The following is a 23,057-nucleotide window of genomic DNA, read 5'->3' as shown; positions in this document are numbered from 1 at the left end:
GAATTGACTTCTTCGTCAATCCATCATGTGCATATGAGCGGATGAAAATGTTTCTCCATCCTCATCCAATGTCCAGCAAAAATGCATTGGAGTATTGGACGAATTGATTCCAAGCCTAGGCCGCAAACGCGTCGAAATCCAGTGCTGGAGTCAGGCGAAACTATCATCATCGCAAGATCTCCAAGAAACACCTCAACTGTCTGTCGAACCATCAATGCTAGTACATGACGGCAGCAAACTCCCTATGCATATACTACTAGTTGAAGGAAGGATTGAACAAACCCGTGAAGAATTTCAATCGCATCAGTAACCGTCCGTCAAGTCCACAGAGTCACAAGTTCACCAGATAAAACTCTAGATTAAATTAAGAATTGAACCTACCAAGATTCCTCAGGTTAGAGTTTGAGCTGCACATCTTTCCTCCAGCGCTCTCGTCACCCGTGGCTCGTGGGCAGGCAGGCGGGGCCGCGGCACTAGCACTCCACCGCGATCAGCGACAAAGGAATAGTTAACTTTTGGGAGCTTGCGCTTTGGGTCTAGGCAGAAAACTGTTTGCTCCTTCGCCTGTGGCTGACAGGTGGGCCATCTGTTCAGATTCCAAGGCCGGTCAGAAGCTGAGGGCCTGTTTGGATCCTTTGGCAAAAGGGCAAATAGCAAAAAATTTGCTCTTTTTTTTTTCCATTTGGACCCAAACATCCTATGGCAAAAGGGAAACAGCAAAAACATATGGCAAAAGGGAAACAGCAAAAATAGCAACCCTATCTCGCATCCCGCCCGATTCCGCATCCGCCCGGCGCCCGGCCCCGCCGCCCGGCGCCCGACCCCGCGGGAAAGAGGTGGCGGGAAAGGGGATAGGAGAGGGAGAAAAGGGGTTTAAATAAGTTTTTGCCAAAACTTTTGCCATTTGGATCCAAACATCCCTAATGGTAAAAATTTTGCCACTTTTGGCAAATGGCAAAATTTTTACCCTTTTGCCCTTTTGCACTTTGGATCCAAACACTACCTGAGTAGTCCACTGTACTAGTAGTTGGGTTCAGAACTTCAGGTTCAGCACCCTTCTGCGCTGGTGGTTGGAATAATTGTTTGATGGTGGTGGTAGAAGCCCTGGGATCGCTTCTATTCCTTAACATCTTAACATAGGTGTGTTCGTTTTCTACCTTCTAAATTTTAGACCCGTCACATCAAAAAGAATCTTGCTATTTAGAAATATTAAATAAAATCTGTTTATAAAACTTTTTGCACAGATAGGTGCTAATTCGCGAGACAAATTTAATGAGCCTAATTAATCCATAATTTGCCACAGTGATGCTACAGTAATTATCCGCTAATCATGGACTAATATACCTTATTAGATTCGTCTCGCGAATTAGCCCTAGGTTCTACAATTAGTTTTGTAATTAGATTTTATTTAATACTTTTAAATGACAAGATTCTCTTTGATGTGACACCTTTAAACTTTAGACCCTAGGAAACGAACACACCCATAATGCATTTACCCGAAAAGCCCCTGCAGCTGCACTGGCAACTTTGTCCGCGGACGAAATGGACCACCGGGCACCAGATCCTCCAGTGAGCACTTGCCGTGAGCCCGCTGCTTGCTTCATCCGGTGCCTCGGCTAGTCCCGTACGCCGATCCACGCGCATGGCATGTTGAGAACAAAAAGGACGCATCGGTCACTTGAGTCGTTGGTTGTGTGACTAGTGGGTTCGTACACCTTGGGCCTCAGGACGCCCACCGGTTTGTCACGTTGATTTCACGGAGCAGGCATGGTTGCTTGTGTCAAGCCGTCACCGCCCGCCAACGCCACTGAATCTGATGCGGTCATCGGCGGCATACGGGCAAACAGCAACAGCAGAAACCTCCGCCCGTCAGTCCGCCGGGCCGACGAGCCGCCGTTCATCGTCGCCTCTTTGCCCGGACTTCTGGGATTAGTTTCTAGCTCCGGAAGGCCATGCCCTATTGCTGTATATTTGGGCCGGGCTAAATGGACCGGCACGCAGCCCGATGATTATGGCCCGGCCTAAAAAGCCCCGGCACTATAGATGATGGGCCGGTCCAGGTCAAAAAAAAGACCGGACCGTGCCATGAGCCGAGCAGACAGCTTGATGGATGGCACGGCACGGCCGGGTTAATTGCGGCCCGTCACAGCCCAATAGGTGACATGGCCCATTAAAAAGCACGGCCCATGGCACACGGTCCAACCCAATAAACCAGCCCCGGCGGCCGGCGCCCCCCACTTCCCCAGAACCCTAACCCTAACCTAATCCCGCCGCCCCCACCCCCACCTCACGGCCTCACCCCGCCCCCCACTCCCCCAACCCGCACGGCCGCACGCGGCACGCCCGGCCGCCCGCGCCCCCCCGGGCCCCGGCCCCCGGCGGCCCCGCCCCCAGCGCCCCCCGGCGGCCCCCCGCGCCCCGTCGCCCCTCGCCCCCAGGCCCCGGCACCGGCGGCCCCCCGGCCCCCGCGCCCCCCCGGCGGGCGGCGGCCCCCCGCGCGCCGTCGCCCCCCGCCGCCGGCACCGGCGGCCCCCCGCGCGGCCGCGCCCCCTCCCCCCGGCGGCCCCCGCGCCCCCCGGCACCGGCGGGCCCCCGCGCGGCCGCACCCCCTCCCCCTGGCGGCCCCCCGCGCCGCCCCGGCACCGGTGCCCCCCCGCGCCCCGTCGCCCCTCGCCCCCGGCACCGGCGGCCTCCCGCGCGGCCGCGCCCCTCCCCGGCGGCCCCCCGCGCCCCCCCGGCACCGGCGGCCCCCCGCGCCCCTGGATGGCTTCTTCATCGAGGTAAATGGGCTGGTGGGCTCGGAGAGGCGGATCCAAACTATATTATCCTGTTGCTGCGAGTGAAGACTGAAGAACTGCGGTCCGGTCACTGACTCCATGGCCCACCTCTCAGCCTCGTCCGCAAGCCGTGGTGCCGCATCGTCTTGGCGAGGGCCGAGGGCTTCCGCTGCCGGTTCCGCGAGTTCCGGTGAGCACTTGTGCAGCGAAGACTTGGACATCCTCTGCTTCGTCCCCACCGCCTCCTTCCCCCGCGGCCTTGCCTTCTGCCACCGGAACCGCAGCGTGATCGAGCTGATGGCCCTCCGCTACGAGTCGTCAAGGCAAGAAGCAGAGGTAGCGAAGGCCGCGCCCGCACCACGCCCTCCTTCGCTCTGCCTGATCCCCTGAGTGCGGGGCGGCAGAGGCTTCGATGCCAAGCCATCGGACGCGTCCCATCCTCCGTCGGATCCTCTGCCTCGCGCAACGCCGCGCCGCCTCCATCCGGCCGGCGGCGTCAGTCCTTCCGGATGCTTCTCAACGTAGGTGGCGCCCTTCGGGTCGGGGTCCCGCATCGACCTTGCCAGCTGGCGCTGGTGGACCACCCTCCCCCGCGAGTCCACATCACTTGCCAAGCCTCCAAGATTCAATTTCAATTTTGGAGCAGCACAAGCGCACCGCTACCACGCCAACGCCACCACGCAATCGAGCCGAACACCACCGACCTCCAGAGATATGGCGGCTCCAGTGCAGGACCACGTGCCGTCGTCGCATGCGGAGGACGCCCAGCCCTCGTCGCTGCCGTACCTCTGCCTCGACGTGGTGCAGGAGATCCTGACCAGGCTCCCACCCGACGAGCCTGAGAACCTGGTCCGCGCCGCGCTTGTGTGCAAGGCCTGGCTCGGATCCTCCGCAAAGACGCCTTCCGCCGCGCGGTACGCGCGCCGTACCACCGCTCGCCGCCGGTGATGGGATTCCTCTTCAACGTGCGAGAGGACACGGACGTGGCGCGGCTGGCGCCGACTACCCGCGTCGTCCCAAGGACCGTCGACCATGAGGATCTGGACGTTCTGGATGCCCGTCACGGCCGGTTTCTTCTCCATTCCTTCTTCTCTGATACACTTGAGCTGATGTTGCTCGTCTGGGATCCCATCAGAGACGCGCTGGAAGGTTAAGCCCCCGGAGATTAAGTTCGATTCCTGGACTGCCATGGTGCTCTGCAGCGACGCGCTCTGCGATCACCTGCAGTGCCATGGCGCCCCCTTCCTTGTGGTGTTCATGGTATCAGACACAGCAGCAGCAGGGGTTACCTCGGCTTTCCGCTACCGTCAGGGTACAAACACATGGGCGGACGCTACCACCACCAACATCAAGCCTGCGGTGCTAATTGGCGGGAGCCTATTCTTCACGACCCTGGAGACTGGAGGGCGGATCCTTCGCTATGACTTATTGGCCGAGAGACTATCACTCATCCAACCAGCATCAATGGCTCAAGTTCCCTGCAGGGATTACATACTCTTGCCAGGCGTTGATGGACGGCTTCTGCTCGCAAAGGTTCAGCTGTCAACCCTTCTGCTGTGGGAGACGGTGGTTCCCCCCAACAGGACGGTCGTCACATGGTTGTCCCAGCCCCGCTTGAACCTTGAAAGTCCCAATCGTCTTCTCTCACAGAGATATTTAGGAACATATGCTGTGGGTTTCTCTGAAGTTCATCAGGTGCTGCATTTCACCACAGGAAAGGAATTTCACTATGTCCATCTGAAATCAAGAAGGATATCCGACAGAATTTTCATCAGTGGTAGCTTGGATAACACAGTCGTACCATTTGTGAGCTTCGTTACAGCAGGTATGTTAATATTCGTTGGCCTGGCTAATCTTCGAGTTGCTAATGACCAGTTTCTTATCGTGATGGGCATTCAGAATTTGCGATACTGAGCTCTGATTTGTTTCTTATCTATTGATTCTTTTATCGTCATCCGAGGGCATGAAGCCCATGTGGCTCTATGTGTAGGGGAAGACGAAGAACTAGAGATCAAACAAACTGCATGCTTTTGACGGCAGCTGATGGTGGCGCGTAGATTGTGCGTGCAGAGGAGGGGTCACAACTGAGGTTGGGACTTAGGATCACCTGTAAGCGCGGAGGGACGAATTTTCTACTACAACTTCAAAAATAAGCATTTATTTTTATATACATTCAAAAATTAAACGTAATAATTGGCCATGTGAGAGAAAAATATTCTAATAAATAATAATAAAACAAGAAAACAACAGTGGCAGGGCCACGAGTTGATGAAGAATGGAAGATGATCGACGATGGACCATTCCATTCTCATGGCGGTGGCAGTCTGCCCTTATTAGCGATATCTGAAAAATGTACAAACCAAATCAGAAACAAACTCATCACAACATAGCTAAGAGAGAGCGCATGCATCTTAAAGAAAAGGAGGCACTCTCTCCGCTCTAAAATATAAGTTGTTTTAGCAAATCTAGATACATAATTTTGTTATGCACCTAGATAAACGTTTTGTTTTGTTTAGATACATAGTAAGAATTATACATCTAAATTTACCAAAACGACCTGCAATTTGGAACGGAGGGAGTACTTGATGGGGTGTAGAAGCTCATGTAAGGTAATATGTTGCGGTAGTTCCCTCTTTCACCCACCATCCTCACCTTCGTTGACTTGAGGTCTAGTACAAAGACTCCTTCATATCAGTTGATGAAAACTGCATTTGTGCCCTCCGCGAAGCCAATCACTTCACCTGATTGGGATATGTAACGTCTGGGGAGCACTGTCCCGAGCTCGATAGCCATGTGCTGCGCCCATCTAGTAGTGCCATCTTCCTGATGCTGCTGCGTACAGAGGTAGATGCAACCGTCCAACACGGCGACGAAACCCAGCCCTCCATCTTCTGCCTCCATCATGACCATGCCCGCAAAATCTCCTGGCGTGCCGATCACCGATAGCCGATGCCTGCTCAGGTTGTACTTGACGATGCTCCGGCCACCCTCGAGGGCGAAGTGGAGTGCGCCATCGGCCAGAAGGCTGGTTCTGTCCTCGAACAAATCGTCGACATGAACGGAGGTTGTCGCGCCCCATGCACGGGTCTTCGACAAGTATGCACTCGCTCTCACGACGTGGTCGGTGTCCACGTCCACGAAGACCACGACGATCGAACCACCATGGCCGCAGTCGAGGTGGTCGCAGCCGCCATCGCCGTGCTTGGCACGGAGAACTGCCCCGTTGTGCATGTGGGCGCCCGGGGAGGCCGGAATGCTCAGGTGCTGCTGGTCACCGGTCAGCGGGTACCAGACTACGAGGTGGTCATGGTTGACCGTGTGGATCAGAACGCGGCTGTGGTGGCAGTCGAGTGCCCACCACAAGTCGCAGCCGAGTGCGGGCGGGGAGAAAGGGGAGGTGGTGGATGTGCGGACGAACCGAGGGATCCTGTCCGTGGGGCGGGCTGAGAGGTTGTGGAGGTAGCCGAGCAGCGGCGGCGTACGGTGGAACGCGTGGTAGCGGCGAAGTTAGACGCGGTCGGAGAGGATGCGGCGCCAGGGCCTGCAGACGAGGGCGGCGCGGACCAAGTACGCCGGCTCGTTCGGCGGGACGCGGAGGACGATCTCTTCGACGAGCTCCTCCGGCATCAGCTCCATGGCGTTCGCTGGTTGTGCAGTCACGGACGATCTTAGTACTCTTTGACAATGTCTCGGTCTGATAAAAGTTGAGTCTTTGAGTTGAATATCCTTTATTTAAAGGCTCGATCAGGTTCAAGGTGACTCGAAATCTATTTTGAAACTAATACAACACGAGATACGACATATATAGTTTGCTTTCGATTGGAAAAAGGAGAGAACCGATCAAGTATATGCATTGCTCTTTTGGAAAGATAAATAATAAATACTTAGTTTTTTCTTTTTTTGGGGGGGATCCCATTTCTTTGACCAATAGTTACTTTATTAATATATTTGTAAGTTTTGTGGCATAAACTTAATATTATTATATTTGTTCGTATTACAAAATGAAATATGATAAAGCTACTCCTCATCAAAGTTCTATCCACAAAAATCTATCTAGGAGTATACTATAAAGAGAACAGAGACAATTGACAATAATTCTCACTAAAAGTGGACCACTCTCACCTCTCAAAGATGGCCTCACATCGTAGGTACCAAAGGGATAGATTCATAAATAGGTGGTGGATAGAAGAAGATAAAATTGCACCTCGTAATTTGTAAAATGTTTCTGCTCTGACTTTTTTCCAATGATGAAACCTCGCGTACCAGCACTCCTTCATTCCTCTCCTTCCTGGCGTACGGGCAACAGCGCACGAATTCTACCAAGCGCCCGTGCGGGGCGTCACCACTCAAGTTTGCATTGGCTTCGTACCTGGCGCGCTAGCTACATTTTTTCAGTGGAGGCTAGCTAGGTAGATTATTGCTAGCTAGGGTTCTGGCCTGCGAGTTGCTTGGGGAGAAAATGATCCATCATCTCTGAAGTGAAGTGCCAATGAGTTGCAGGATCCAGGCAGGACGAGACGAGCATGGTAAGTGAGTGATGCATGTGAATTATACTTGTCGTCTTGTCTTGCCGCCAATTATCTATGGGTAGGTAATCCTACCAGGTGGTGAAAAGGGACACATATATATGGGCTGGGCTGAGTGACTCACACTTGGATACACATAACACATGTATGGTTCCAAAGCCCGGCTGGATTTCTGTAGGCAGCTCAAACAAGCCCACATTGACGAGGCCGGGTATCGGATCCATCATCTGAACTCTGAAGTCGATTTTTGCCGCCTACTCGATTAAGCGTCCCTTTGGTTCAGCTGTGGATTCCTGAAAATCTGATTCCAGCTGCCAGGAGTTAAGCGTCCCTTTGGTTCAGCTGTGGATTCCAGAAGGACATAAACTTCCCACAGCACAGGAGTTAAAAGGAAGATCGTATTGTAAATGGCATGATTCCTTTACTCACGGCACGAGTGACTGCAAGGAGCTCCGTCGGCAAATCCAGTCGGCTATTGAACAGGGCCGATTGATCCTAGGCCAGACCGCCATGAAGGTAGACACTCAGCCTTTTCCTGGTGTAAATATGGTGGAACATCATGACCGGTCTGCAAGGCGACAGCTGGACTTCGCACTTGGTATGAACATGGCGGGGATGGCATCACGCCGCCAGGGCAAGAACGGAGAGGCTAATCCTAGCGATCGGCCCCAAAAGGAGAAGGAGGAGTACGTTACAGAAAGACAAGTAAGGTACGTAAAGAATCAACGGCCGGCCTCTTCTGATCTTCTCCGGAATTACGAGTACCAGTACCAGCAGCGCCTCCAACGGGAATCTGAGGAAGAGGAGTATGAGCGACGCACCGGAAAGCGCTTGAGGAAGCACGAAGATGCCCGCGATCATTGGCACTGCCCATTCTTCAGGTACTGTTGGGATTCAGGTATGAGCCGGCTGCCTACTATCAGGGATTGCCCGGAGTGTGGACCAATGAAGCCAGAAGCAAGGGATTCGGTTTTCCAGCGGCTAGGACCTGCTCCAACCCGGCAAGTGCGGGTTTGGTCACCAAGAAGTGAAGATGAAGAAGAAGATAGGTATCATCGTTCACGTTGGTGCCCCGATGGACTTACTCGTTCCCAGAAGCGCAGGGTTCAGCGGCTGCGTAGCTTGGAGGAGGCCGAGGCCAAGTACATCGAAACTTTAAGGAAGGCGCGACCTGATCTGGCAGAACAGGTCCATTATGTGCAGAAAAAAGAGTCGCGCGCTTCAAGGAGAGAATGGCGGCCCAAGTCGACAAAAGCCGATAAGAAGGTATCGGTTGGTACACACATGGTTTTTGTACTTCCTGCAGAATTTCATGCTCAGACCTACGAAGAGCCATCAGTAGCCCAGCTTGATTTGGGACCACGACCGGTAATATTCGAGAAGCCGCAAGCCAAGAATTACAAGCACTTGAAGGCATTGTATCTTAAAGGGTATATTAATGGTCAGCCCGTTAATAAAATGCTGGTGGATACGGGAGCGGCAGTCAACATTATGCCATACTCAGTTCTGCGCCGTTTGGGGCGGTCCACCGGAGACCTGATCAAGACTAATGTCACGCTAAGTGACTGTAATGGGCAAACTTCGGAAGCTCAGGGGGTCCTCAGTGTAGATCTCACCATTGGAAACAAGACCATCCCGACTTCATTCTTCGTTGTCAACAGCAAAAGTACCTACAATATCTTACTTGGCAGGGACTGGATTCACACCAACTGTTGCATCCCCTCTACAATGTATCAATGTTTGATCCAGTGGGATGGGGACGAAGTGGAAGTAGTTCAGGCAGACGATTCAATTGAGATTTCGCATGCCGCTATGAGCATATGGGATGCAGAGGATCAAGAGCCGATTTCAGGGATGAGCTTAGAAGGGTGTGATCGCATCGAGGCTACAAAAAACGGAGTAAGGCTGGTCTTATCCACTGGCCTTATAGAATAGAAAAGTTGCGTGAAGAATGTCATTACGATGTACCTATTGAGGCCGGTTCGCGCAACTTATTGGCAAGATTAACTTCGTCAGGAGGTTTATTTCTAACCTATCTGGGCGGATTGAACCCTTTATGGAGTTGGTGAAAATCAAAACCAATGAAGAGTTCCGCTGGGGGGTAGAACACCAACGGGCATTCGAAGAAATCAAAGAATATTTGTCGAGACCACCTGTGTTGGTGCCACCACAACAGGATAGACCATTTTACATATATTTATCGGTTAGCGATACTTCTATTGCTTCAGTGGTGGTGCAATTATATGATGGCAAAGAGAGGGTGGTTTTTTATCTCAGCAGAAGATTGTTGGATGCAGAAACAAGGTACCCCGATATGGAAAAACTTTGTTTGTGTTTATTTTTTACATGCACCAAGCTTCGCCATATCCTGTTGCCTGTACCAACAATCTTGCGGAATATGAGGCGGTACGTAAAGGCATGGAGTTGCTTCTAGCAGACGGAGCCGAAGCAGTGGAAGTTTTTGGAGATTCAAAATTGGTAATCTCCCAACTTACAGAAGAATACAGGTGCGAAAGCGAGCTGCTGTTCCCAATGTGGGTCCAATGCCAGGAGCTAATAGCCCAGTTCAGGTATATTAATTTTTATTGGATACCAAGGGCTCGGAATGCCGAAGCCAATGATCTAGCGCAGCTGGTTTCAGGGTATAAAGCCGATGGGTCAAATCACCAGGCGTATTTTCCGGACTAGAGAGATTGGAGAGCCGATATCTTCAATTACTTGAAGGATTCGGCTCAGGGGGCACCCAAGAGGATACGATACAAAGCCATGAAATATGTCCTTATAGGGGATGATATATTTTATAGGACCTTAGAAGGGTTACTGCTTAAGTGTTTGGGGCCGGTTGAATCCAATCGGCTCCTGCATGAAGTTCATGAAGGAACGTGTGGGACTCATCAATCGGCCCACAAGATGAAGTGGCTAATTAGGTGATCAGGGTACTACTGGCCCACCATGCTTGAAGATTGTTTTAAGTATTATAAAGGGTGTCAAGCATGTCAGAGGTTCGGAAAGATCCAGATGGTGCCAGCGTCCGTGATGAACCCCATCATTAAACCATGGCCGTTCAGAGGCTGGGGTATGGACATGATCGGCAAAATTAATCCTCCATCTAGCAAGAGTCATCAGTTCATTCTAGCTATCACAGATTATTTCACCAAATGGGTGGAAGCGGTCCCGATGAAGTCGGTGGCATCTAAGGATGTTATTCAGTTCGTCAAGAAACACGTCATTCACAGATTCGGAATTCCACAGACTATTACAACAGATGGTGGCTCGGTTTTTATTTCAGAAAAATTCAAGAAGTTTGCTGCTGATATGGGAATCAAGCTGATTAGATCGTCTCCATATTATGCTCAGGCAAATGGACAGGCCGAAGCGTCCAATCAGAGCCTTATCAAATTGATCAAAAGGAAGATCGACGAATACCCCAGACGCTGGCACGAGGTTTTGTCAGAAGCACTCTGGGCATACCGTATATCATGTCACGGGGCGACAAAAACTTCTCCTTACCATTTGGTCTACGGGCAGGAAGCCGTGTTACCATGGGAAGTTACAGCCGGGTCCAGGCGCGTAGAATTCCAGAATGACTTATCTGCTGAAGAATATGCTACTCTGATGAGTGATAATGTGGAAGATCTCACGGAACTCAGGCTATGATCACTAGAGAAGATTAAGGAAAATAAGGCCAAAGTAGCCCGTGCATATAATAAAAAGGTTAAGCCGAAGGAATTCCAAGTAGGAGACTTGGTTTGGGAAGCAGTATTACCACTGGGAACTAAGGACGCGGCATACGGCAAGTGGTCCCCAAACTGGCACGGGCCATACAGGGTTGACCAGGTCCTGCCCGGGAACGCGTACATGCTTGAAGAATTGGACGGCGTCAAGTTTGCAGTAGCAGTCAACGGCCAACACCTTAAGAAATACTTCCCAAGTATGTGGGCTAACGAACAATAAAGCCGATGGCACCCATCAGGCAACAAGCCGGCAAGACGACGACGCTTGGCTTCGGCAAGACAGGAAACGGAAAAAGGGCCAATGAGCGTGATCGGCTTGCACGTTAACAAAAGGGATTAGAACAGCCGATGTAATGTCATCGACTTTAGAAGTTTGCTTGTGGCAATCAAACATCACAAGTTATCAAATAGCCGATGTATCACCATCGACTTTAGGTTCGGTGCATAAAAAAGAACACAAAGTTTATCTTGGACAGGTTTGCTGAAGGAAAGCGTCGATGGCAGCAATAGCGTCAAGGCGGATGCGGTCAACTCCAGCAAGTACTGCTTCATCCTTTTCGTCCGCCCCCGGCATCACCTGTTTGCTCAAGCTGCTCAGCTCGGCCAAGTCCGTCTTCAGCTCGGCGGTCAAAACTGCTGCCTCCTGCTTGGAACCCGCGATAAGATCCTTCTCCACTTGGATGCGCTGCTTGGTGGCCTGGACTTTAGCTTCAAGGTCTTCCAGTTCTTTCTCCAGGAGGTGAAGCCGTCGGGCAGAAGCAGATGTGTCAACTTTAGCGTCGAGTACGGCCTTCTTTTTGTTGATCGACTGGCACATCTCAGCAATGATGGTCCTCAGGAGCGATTGGGAACGCCGAGTCTCGATCCTGCGGCGAGCCTCTGCCACTTTCGCTCGGAAAGAAGAAAGATACCCAGCCGGCAAGAGCTTGGCCTGAAGGCTCACAGGGAGCTGGGAGTTGACCTCATCAAGGATCTGCTTGACTGCACTGGAATCGTGAATCAGGGCGAAGATCGGACCCGATAGAAGATCTTTCACGCGGAGGAGTTGATCGGCAGTGCTGGTCAAGCCCAAGGGAGTGTCGTCGGCTTCCAATATGGTCGACCCGATCGAAGCAGGATCGAACGCCAGGAGCTCCGAAAGATCCAGGTTCTAGAGGAAAAGAGGGTGAGCAAAGCATTGTGGGAGAAAGACCAAAGTAATTACAAAGAAAAAGGCATACCTGTCCCGAAAGGGAGGTGGCAATAGCCGACGAAGGAACGATCGGCTCCTGGGGGTGCATCCCTTCCGAGAGATGAACAGTGGCGGCAGAGGCCACATGAGTCACACCCCCAGAAGAAGAAGCGACGGCCGACGAGATAGCGGTCGGCCCTGCGAAAGCAACAGCCGATGAGATAGCGGTCGGCTCTGCTGGACGTACCTCTTGTGCAGGGGGATCGGCAGTAGCTGACGCGGTAGAGGGTCCTTCCAGACAAGGGCCAACAAGGGACGTAGTCATGACCGACGCCTGCGGGCCTGGCGAAGCAGCTGGGATATCAGCCGATGCAGAAGGTTCCTCTAGAATTGCCGCACCAGGATCGCGGAGAGTGATCAGAGCCCTGATAGGTGCATCCACGTCCTCTAGCACCCCCGAAGATGAGCCCTTCTGGCATGGGGGCTCCTCCCCGCTGGAGACCTCTACAACGGCAGGCTACAGGAGAAGAGAGTGTAATTAAAGAAGACATGAATAGAAGTCCGATTGCAAAGCAGGAGGAGGGGCCGAACCTAGTTGGCGACTGGAGATGCCGGATTAGGGGAAGACGGCGCAGTTTCCCTCCGGACCTTTCTGACAAGAACCTTCCTCATCTTAGCGCGAGCCCGGGGGGCAACAGCTTCAGAGAGTCATTTTCGTTTAGGGGTCAATTTAACGGTGCTCGGCTGAATCTGCATCACGCTTTTTGAAGGAGGAGGTGCATTCTTGCCGAAGAGGACCACAGGAGCAACCGGCAGGAAACAAAAGGGCGTTCCATCATCGTTCATCGGCTCTGGGCCATCTTCTTGCTGTACAAACAAAAATGGAGTCAGGAGGAGTCTAGCAAAAGTTAAAAGAAGAAACGTTAATCAAAAAGCGGTACCTCTCCGGCGGGAATGTCATACTCGGGATGGATTTGCTGTAGCATCGGACCCAAAGCTCTTCGGAAAACGTGAGTTTTCCACATCGACCACCATCCCTCAAAGTCGACAGCCGAAGAAGTGAAGATAAGATTGGCAGGGACAGATAAGGGAAGGTCTGTAAACAGACTGTAGCACCTTTGGGTGGTCAAAGCATCAGGGAGGTCCACCCTGTTTGATGTCAAGAAGTGGAGAAGAAAATGGGGAGGCACCTGCCCCAGACCAAGCTGCCGGGCTGCTACGACCGGCTGAAAGAACTCATAACCGGGCTTGAGGATCCGAACCATAATGGAGTAAAGGCGCCTAGTGTCGGCATCATGGGCAATATCGGCCAATCGGAAGGTAGCCGGGTTTTCGAAAAGTTCAGAATCGGCATAAGGAAGAAAGTTTGGGTTATCAAGGCCTTTATAGAAAATCCTGAGCCAGCGGGAAGCATCTGGAGGATTCAATTTCCCGCCAGGGAGACTGTACAAAGCCTGCCCGAAACTAGTGCACCTAATCTGTCTTCCACTCAGATCAGGGAAGGAATTGCCGACCAAGGAAGGGAAATTGGGGTCGGAACTTTGGAAATAAAGATGGGCCCACAATTGGATGAACCACCATGGACTACCAGTTCTAACTTTCTTCTGAGAAAGAAGGCTAGAGGTCATCAGGTGGAGATATCTGTAAAGTTCCCCAAGAAATAGTTTACCAAGGCCAACAGGTTGACCCCTGGCCAGCTCATATGCCAAGGAGAGGTAATTCTTGGTCGGGGCAAGGGAAGGGCCACAGAAGAAGAAATGTTCAAGCCATAGGTTTAGAAAGGCCGTGTGCTCCTTCTCCGATACAGAACCCTTACTTTTCTGGTGTTGGTTCAGGTATGTGCTCCAGTTAGTACATTCAGTTTTGGAAGACAGTTTGAAAGGGACTACACGGAGGCTGTAAGCGGAAGGGCAGGCTGATGATATGTCCAAGCCGGTGATCATCACAACATCCAGCAGTGTTGGTGCCAACGGGCTGTGCCCGAAAAGAAAACAATTCAAGGCGTCAGACCAGAAATAGCCGATGGTCTTCAGAAGGTTCTCATCTTTTTCAAGGGGGGAGAGGGACAGAGACAGAGCATCGGCTATTCCGATGGATTCCCATAAGAGCTGGTAGGTGTCCGCTACTCTGTTGTACCAAACTGTCCAACCTTCAGGGGGATTTGGCCAAGCGCGGAGACTATCCGACCAAGATTCTAGGTCTATATCCTGACTCACGAAGGGGATTCGATTGGCTTCAGACGAGATCAGATCTATAGGTTTCTCGTAGGAACGAGGCCCGAGGCAGAAAGAATTGGGGGAAGAAGGGTGCGGCAAGAAGATATCGGAAGCCTGAAAAACCCCAAGAAAACAAGATTGCCGAGGAAAGAGTCACTGAACCGCGCAGTAAAATGTGGATGCCGCGTTAAATTAATGGGGGTCGGAGTTTACCTTCAGACCGAAGACGGCGGCGGCGGTGCATGAAGACTCCGCCATCGGGAATCCTGAATCGAGACCCTGGAGAGTGGATCTGGGTTTGGCGGCGCAAAATCGGATATGCGTCTCAAGGACCAGGGAGGATCTTGCGGCTAGGGTTTGCGAGCAAAAGGAGATCGGAGTTAACCTGGATCCCAGAATCTCCAGAGATTTGTGTCGGATTGGAAGACTAGCGGAGGGTAAAGTAAATTGAAAGGTTATTTCGGATCCGGATTGGTATATTCTAAGGCCGATGCATTGCCATCGGCTCTTAAACAGATTGTTGTGCACAAGAAAAGTTACTGATACAAAATAAGATTTTGTTCACAGCGAGGCAGTAAATATAAAAGAGGAGCTAACTACTCCTAGAGATAGCCTAGTGGGGATACTACGGCCTACCACCAGTACACGCCAGAAGTCTTGCGGCGTTTGGACGGCGGAGCAATGCTAGTGCCGCTGCTACTGCTATCGCTGCTGCCGTCGACGCCGTCCCCGCTACCATTGCTAGTAAAGCCGTCATCGTCTTCGGCTCCTTCGGTGCTGTCGGAAGTTTCGTCCGATGACCTGCCAAAAAGGAAGGTACCTGCCATCGGGTCTTCCTCGGAGGAGAAGGAGTCGGCTCTTTCTTCCGAGGAAGAGAGGTCTTCTCCCCAAGATGCGTCGTCTTCATCTTCCTCCAGTTCGGCCCCGAGGAAGAACGCGAGATCTTCACCATCAGTCAGGGGCTCATCATCCTCTGACTGGTAACGGAAGTCCCACTCCTCTGCATCCCAATGCAGGGGGGCACAGACTTCGTAAGCGGCGATTGGGTCGTATTCTGGAGTTGGTTCTCGGGAGGATTCGGATTCATAAGAAATAATGGAGGAAGCAGAGTAAGAAGAAGCCATGCCGAAAGAAGAGGAGGAGTGTAGTTGATAATGGCTGTGAGAGAAAGATGTCTGGGGAAGTTGCCGAGGGTAAGTTTATAAAGGTAAATCAAGGGATGAAGTGAATTGGCACCGTGACGGTTTCCGAGGAAATTGGTACAGGGCAGTCATAGTGATTGGAAGTCGAAAAGGCATATACGGATCGGAAGCCAAAGGGTCAAGGTGATTTTAAAATAAGTGATTTCGGAATTACCATCGCCGAAACCAGGGGGCATGTGTTATCGCCATTTTCTAGACGGGCCAAAAGTGGGCCGCGGAGCAAGAAGGGCCTAGGAGATGGTTACGGTAAGCTTGCGGATCGGACCCTATACGGGTGTTTGGGGCCAGTAAGGCCGTGTAAACTCAGATATAGGCAGTTAGGATTCGTGTCATGTTTGGTTAGGGTTAGTTAAAAGAGAACAAGTCTACGGACTATAAATATGTACCACGAATAAACAAGAAAGAGAGAATCATTCGTCAACAACTCACGGCGCATCGCCTCCCGTGTTACAGGGTTTTCATCGGGTAAGTGCTATGCGGCCCCGATCACGCTCTGCGTAATCGGGGGCGCGTTTCCCTTGCTTGTTCGTTTCATATGTTGCTCGTTTTGAAGCCTTGTAGATGGCGAGCAGCATTAGTTATCGTAGCGCGCATAGAGTAATGTTATTTTCTTTATATCATGATCATGCTCTGTTCGTTGTTCTTGCGCGCCCCGCAACCATCGTGTTCGATCATGAATGCGATGGTTGCGTCTTGCTTTGTTGGTATTAATAGATCCAATCTGTTATGACTGGTTTCTATCTATTAGAAATTTAGCTCGATATGTGCATGATTAGGCCTTGCAAACGAGTTGAAAGTTCCGGCAGTATGTTAGTACCGGATCGTAGCCTGAGTGGAGGTTTTCCTAGGAATCGGCTCTTCAGCTGTTTTTAGGATCTTTGTTTAGGTTGTTTGTCTTGGTGCTTCTGCGTATTCGTTAGGCTCAATCACGTGTAGGATGTTCCGATTGTGTAGTGAGGGCTTAGTTGTCGTAGATTGGATTGGATTGATATCTATGAAGCAAGCTTTACTTCATTATTATATATGTATATTGTCTGTTCCAAAGATCCGATCCGGTATTGATGCAATCGGCTCTTCATAGCCGATACCGGGGAGGAACGATGAGCCGATCACGGCTCGGACTAACCTTTACAAGTGTCTGCGCTTACAGGAATCTTACGAATCACACCGTCCTGATCGGGTGCAGGATCAGGTGGCACGCCTAGCGACTCCAAGCCAGGGTGTGCGCCAGATCGCTGGGCCGTTGACCGAGGGACCGGGGCCCACCAGCCGTCCCGGGAGCCTCCCGGCTCCTCGTGTTGCCTGTCATTACTCGCCGGTGGGTTTCGATCGACAACAGCGCTGTCTACGAAGACGAAACTCTGGGAGATGATAGGTACTACCATTGTACGGAGCTAGGTATGCAGTACGGTTGGGATAACCGGAATCAACTAGATAGTACTTTACTGAAAATTAAACAAAAATATAAATGACTATATTTTAGAAATCAACTATGTAATCCATAATTCAGGATCAATACCTGGAGGTGGTTTTGGAAATTTACCATCAAACTTTGTCAATGCATGATTGAGGATCCTAGTATCATGTGCAGAGCCAGGCCAACCAGCAACCACAAAGGTAAACCTCATATCAAAGTCACATATAGCCATAACATTTTGTGATGTATACCCATGTCGACATGTGTGGTTAACAACTTCATCATTAGGCACCGAAACTTCAATGTGTGACCCATCTATAGCACCAATAGCACCTTTGAAGTGAGGCCAGAAACGATCTTCTCAAACTCTTGGATGCTCATTACTGAAAGTAGGATCTCTCGGTTTGATATTTTCTTTGGCCAATTTTCCCAAACAAGACAACACTTCTTTAAACTTCATATGAACTGTCCATAGAGACCTTACAAACCGGTTTTCTGCTTGGGAAAATGATTGAGGGCCTCCGACGATCCACAAAAATATAGCTAGTGATTCAACAAATAAGACATTGCTTGTTGACGTCAGTCCATAAGTGGTAACAAGCAAATCATGAAGGGACAAAAAACCTCTGGAGTCATTCTGAACATATTGTAGAATTGTCTAGGACAAGCTAGACACTCTTGGAACCAATCCATTCCAGATTGTTGAGGATCTCTATACTCACTTTTGTTCAAGTACCTTGTAGAGTATTCCTCAGCTTGATAACCAATGCTAGCAGCTTGTTTTGATAATTCAGCTAAAAGTTGTAGTCCCTTGTACCCCTTCTTTATCAACTCTTCTATTTTTGGATCCATCTACAAAAAATACATGATATTTACAAAAGAACAACAATGAATATAATGCGACAAACAAGCATTGTTCAAAACATACACATATCACAAACAAATAATGATTCATCACAAACCAATAATGAAGTCATTTAGATATCACAAATAATGATTCCCTTACATAAGATAGCAAACATTGTTCCAAACGTACACCTATTCTAGGTAAAAAAAATATTGTTCAAAACATACACCAATTATTTTTCGAAAAATATAAAAATAAAAGTTCATGACAACTGCTTCATCTCATGTTCCCTCTTCAACCAATCAAGCCTCCCTTCAAGTGTTTCAAATGATGCTAGAAGCTCTCTAATTTCAGGCTTTATAATAAGCAAAGTAGCTGTATGCATAAGAGCTGTTCCCTCTACCACTCCACATTCTTTCAACATCTTCATAGTCTCTGCAATTGTAGGAACATGACTGGTCATAATAGATGCCGATGAAGCTTCAATATTTGTAGTTATCTTGTTCACCCCTTCTTCTATCTTGCTACAAGTCTGCTTGTACACCCGCATAAAAGGGCTCTTCTCTTCCTTGTCTTCCATACCACTAGAGGCTGCTGCTTTGCGTTTCTTACTTTTTTTATTTAGCAAGGTGGACAACTTGGCATCCAAAGGGCTTTTCTCTACCTCATGTACATCATCATCGGTAGAATTACTAGACTCCCCAGGAATGGCAGCAGATGCCCCGGTAACATGCGCACTTCCAAACATAATGTGTTGCTCATCCAAGTTAGGCGGGCCACACTTTCTGAACTGCATATGTTTGCATTTTCTTCCATTTGGTGGATCATGACACCACTGCAATCAACCACACAAGAAGTAAGATACCGTCCACTAATACAAAGGAACAGTATACACATAGTAGTTATTTATTGTCAGACTTACTGCAAGATGTTCGTCCTACCATTTATCATCACAATCCACTGTTTGCCGCATCTCGTTCCATCCGAGTCCTGTGGCTTCATTTTTTAACTCCACAAAAATAGTGTAACTTCTTTTCAGAGCATCCCATTTATTCTTGAACTGCAAATGTTCTAGTTTCTTTCCTGATTGTTCTGCGAATTTATTCTCAACATTCTTCCAACCGACTTTATTCAAGTGACCTAGAGGTCTATGTCCAGCAAGAACCTCCGACGCGCATAATTGACAAAAAAGCCTCAAATGTGCAGCGTCCCATGTCGCCTTCTCACCCATTCTTTATATATATGTAGGCTTTAAAAAAATTCTACAAACAATGACAGCTATTTAACAATTTTATGGACACAGCATTGATACATGACAAGTGATTCAAAGGCTGCACAACCAAGGAGCAAGAACGAGACGAGAGTATCTATAAACAGTGAATCAAATAAACAAATGCCTTGCATTTGCTTGGACGGCGCGGGAGCCGTAGTGATTAATCAATTGCAAGAGAATCTTTGGCGTGTGATGAGACAACTCACCGCGAGGACTAGAGATTGGCGTCACAGCCTGGATTTGCACAGGTCACCGTCGTTCAGAGGACCTGCGCGTACGCGGCGCCCTGTCTGCTGCCCGCTGCCGGAGAAGCCGCGGGTCGCGGGTGTAGCGGAGAGGCGGAGGAGAGGCGCAGCCGGACGACGATTTGGAGGCGCACGAGCTGCGCGGTCGCCTGGCGGTCGAAGGAGTCGTCCCAGCAGCCCTGCCTGGCGGTCGGACGAGCTGCGCGTCGCGGGTGCCCAGGCGGTCGGAGAAGTCGTACCGGCGGTCGAGCAGACGACGATTTGGAGGCGCACGGCCGGCCGAACGACGACTTGGGGCCACCGGCGCCGCCGGGAACCCTAGCCGCGCCCCTGGTCTTCTCGTCGACCTTGCGTGGGAGATGAGAAAGAAAGGAAAAAAACGTTTCGATCGCGTAACCAATGGCATGTTAGGTAATTACTAGCAAGTTGAGAGAGGTGGGAATCTGGAAAATCTGGGGTAGAGTCAGATTTTTCTTTGAACTACAAAAATCTGGAGATTATTGATAATCTATGACTGACAGTTAGCCCTTTGGTTCGGATTTCAGATTTTTAGTAGAGAATCTGCTGGGAAAAGCTGAACCAAAGAGAGCCTAAAATTGATTTGATTACAAAAAGAAGAAGAAGTTGAAACATATAAAACGGTGAATTTGATAATTAGCCATCTTCTAGCCATGTCTCGTGTGACAGCGCATTGAGATTCTTCGCGCGGCCGGCCCGCCTCATGTGGGCTGCCGCCATGTTTACTTGCTGACCAACAATCTCCAGATTCCTCTTACCATCAATGAGATGGCCGCCGACCCTCTAGCACCCATGTCAACTCTGTCGAGTAGACTGACAGTACGGTGTCACCGTAAACAAGTCCAGCTGGTCATTCCCCTTGCTCGAGCTACAACGGGCATGCACATTGCCACAGCGTCAGTGACCTCGTGCTGCCACTGGTGATACATCAGGACGGAATAGAAGCCCAGAAGGGGCGAACTGGCGAAGTCGCAGATCGATCTGATCTAGATTATCTAACATGTGTCTGTCCATGGCAGAAGCTAAGGGGAAAGAGGCGATCGCGATCTGCACATGTGTCACTCACTGATACGTTCTGCTTGGCATGGCCAGAGCAGCAGAGTTCCAAGCTGATGCAAGCATGAAGTTGCCAGCCAGCTACTCGATCTCTTCCTATTTAAGATCCGTACGAGCAGATCAGCTCCATTTCCCTACACCAAGTGTAACCGCCAGTACCGCTCATCGTTCTCTGTAGCTAGCTACTCCACTACTTGCGGAAAGTCTACGAAGATGCACAGACGACCACCGAGCTTTCTTCTGTTCCTCGTCGTCGCCGCGGCGTCGCGGTTGGTGCCGGCGGCGGCGGGGGACGACGGCGGCTGGTCGAAGGGCACGGCCACGTTCTACGGCGGCGGCGACGCCTCCGGCACGATGGGTGGCGCGTGCGGGTACGGGAGCCTGTACTGGTCCGGGTACGGGGCGGACACGGCGGCGCTGAGCTCGCCGCTGTTCGACGACGGCGCGTCGTGCGGGCAGTGCTTCAAGGTCACGTGCGACGCCGGCGCGTCCCAGTGGTGCCTCAAGGGCAAGTCGGTGACCGTGACCGCCACCAACCTGTGCCCGCCCAACTACGCCGTCTCCGGCGACGAGGGCGGCTGGTGCAACCCGCCCCGCCGCCACTTCGACATGGCCCAGCCCGCCTGGCTCCAGATCGCCCAGTACAAGGGCGGCATCGTGCCGGTGCTCTACCAGAGGTCGGTACTCGAGTTTATTATTACCTCGACAATTCTTATATACTAATCCTGGACGGTTTGACCCAGACGTACAATTAAGCCAATTAGATCGTGGTTAAAAATATTAATCTCGTGGTGCGATGATGTGCTGCGCGTAGGACGCTGTGCGTGAAGCAGGGAGGGGTGCGGTTCACCATGGCCGGGTCCAACTACTTCGTGCTGGTGCTCATCACCAACGTGGCCGGGACCGGGTCGGTGAAGGCGATGTGGGTGAAGGGGAGCAGCACGGACAGGATGCCCATGAGCAGGAACTGGGGCGCCAACTGGCAGTCGCTCGCGGGGCTCGCCGGCCAGGCGCTCACCTTCGGGGTCACCAACACCGACGGCAAGACCATCGTCATCCCCGACGTCGTGCCGGCATGGTGGAAGTTCGGACAGTCTTTCACCTCCGGCGTCCAGTTCTCCGACTGATCGATCGGTCGACGACCAAACCGTCGGAGTTTCGAACGGCGCGCGGCTCCAACATCGTCCGCCGGACCGGATGCCGATCTAGCTAGGCTTTCTGAGATTTCTGGTTGAAGAAGCACATGCCATCTTAATTACAGAGATTAATAATTGGACAGGGCCATACGGAGTATTGGGTGTATGTGCTGTGATATGTATAGCTATAGCCTGCTAGGCCATGCCGTTGAGGACCCATTATATTCATGATTCATGGCAGGTGTCGACTGAAAAGAGTGTAGTCTGGACTCTGGAGTAGTTGAGTTCTTTGCTGGAGACGGTGCCCGTATCAGTAGCTTTTCTTCTTCTGTAAATTGTTAATATTGCAGTCTTGTTGTGGTACTACTGTTCTGCTGTCCACTGGACAGTGCAAATAACCCCATTACGACCTTGCAGTTGTTGCTTCATGCTTTGAGTCACCCCTAGTTAGAATTTTGCCTTTGGGCTTAACAGGACCGTCCGTATGCCCGCGTGTTGGTTACATTGATGGGCTTTCATTCGGTTGCACCCCGAATTAGGCTAAGCCCAAATTCGGACCGTTAGGGTTCTACTACACTCTCCTTGGGGGCCTGGGGGCCAACCCATGTGATTGCAAGCCCAAGTTCCAAAGTCATTCGATCGAGAGAGAGAAAAAAAAAACTGAACTGGATCGGGACTCAACAATCCTGCACTGCGCTACTGACGACAGCCACGGCCCACCAGGGCACTAGGTTCTTGTATGGAGCAGTGCCGAAACTTGAGCTAGTCAGCTAGAGGGAGACAGGCAGGGAAGAACACGAACGATTTGTTTGTGTTGGGCCGTGAGAATTTTCTTCAGAGTTCAGACTCCATAAAAATCATTTGGAACATGACAAGTTTTTCAGATTTCACCAAGAACTGAATTGCTTTATGTCACCTGCAAGTGAAATCACTGTGTTAACAACAGGCCATTCTTAGGAGCGCTTAACTACGGTGGATGGAGAATGCTAGATTTTTAATATGCGATAAATGGAAGGCTTCAGCGCTGTGCAAGTTGGCAAACGATTCCATGCTAAAGAAACGCGAAGAATCCGAAGGAGGTACGGCCGGTCGATAAACCGCTGACTCTTCTAGACCAGGTTGGTATAGTATGATTAAGCATCCATTGTACGCGTTGAGTCCGTCACCTCGCACTTGTTTATCCACCTCCATTCCACAATCCATGTGCTGACACCGCTGGGCCTCATGGCCTCATGTGGCAGAATTCCCTCACCGCGCTCAAGCCCTTGTCCCGGAGATAAACGAGGATGGCAACACATTCCAAATCATAGTTTATGTTCTAGTAAATTCGTCCCAAAATGTAGCCTGTGTCCTAAACTAGTGCAGAGTTTGGTCACCAACTCAGCTCAACCCCGGCGAGTACGGATAACTGAACATGCCGGGCGCAGGGAACGCAAATG

At 50.9% G+C, this 23,057-nt stretch overlaps 1 protein-coding gene across 1 annotated transcript; it reads left to right on the top strand.

Annotated features, from left to right (window-relative positions):
• The first annotated feature begins 14,459 nt into the window (after nucleotides 1–14,459).
• LOC112873144 (expansin-A15-like) lies at nucleotides 14,460–22,046 on the top strand. Its single transcript, XM_025936163.1, has 3 exons — nucleotides 14,460–17,243; nucleotides 19,194–21,159; nucleotides 21,297–22,046. The coding sequence occupies exons 2-3, from the start codon at nucleotides 20,696–20,698 to the stop codon at nucleotides 21,607–21,609; spliced, it is 777 nt and encodes a 258-aa protein (XP_025791948.1). The 5' UTR covers nucleotides 14,460–17,243; nucleotides 19,194–20,695; the 3' UTR covers nucleotides 21,610–22,046.
• The last annotated feature ends 1,011 nt before the right edge of the window (nucleotides 22,047–23,057 follow it).

This window comes from Panicum hallii, chromosome 9, assembly GCF_002211085.1.
Source record: "Panicum hallii strain FIL2 chromosome 9, PHallii_v3.1, whole genome shotgun sequence".
Lineage (NCBI taxonomy): Eukaryota > Viridiplantae > Streptophyta > Magnoliopsida > Poales > Poaceae > Panicum > Panicum hallii.
The sequence above is the reverse complement of the archived record's forward strand: the minus strand, read 5'-3'. Positions and strand labels throughout refer to the sequence as shown.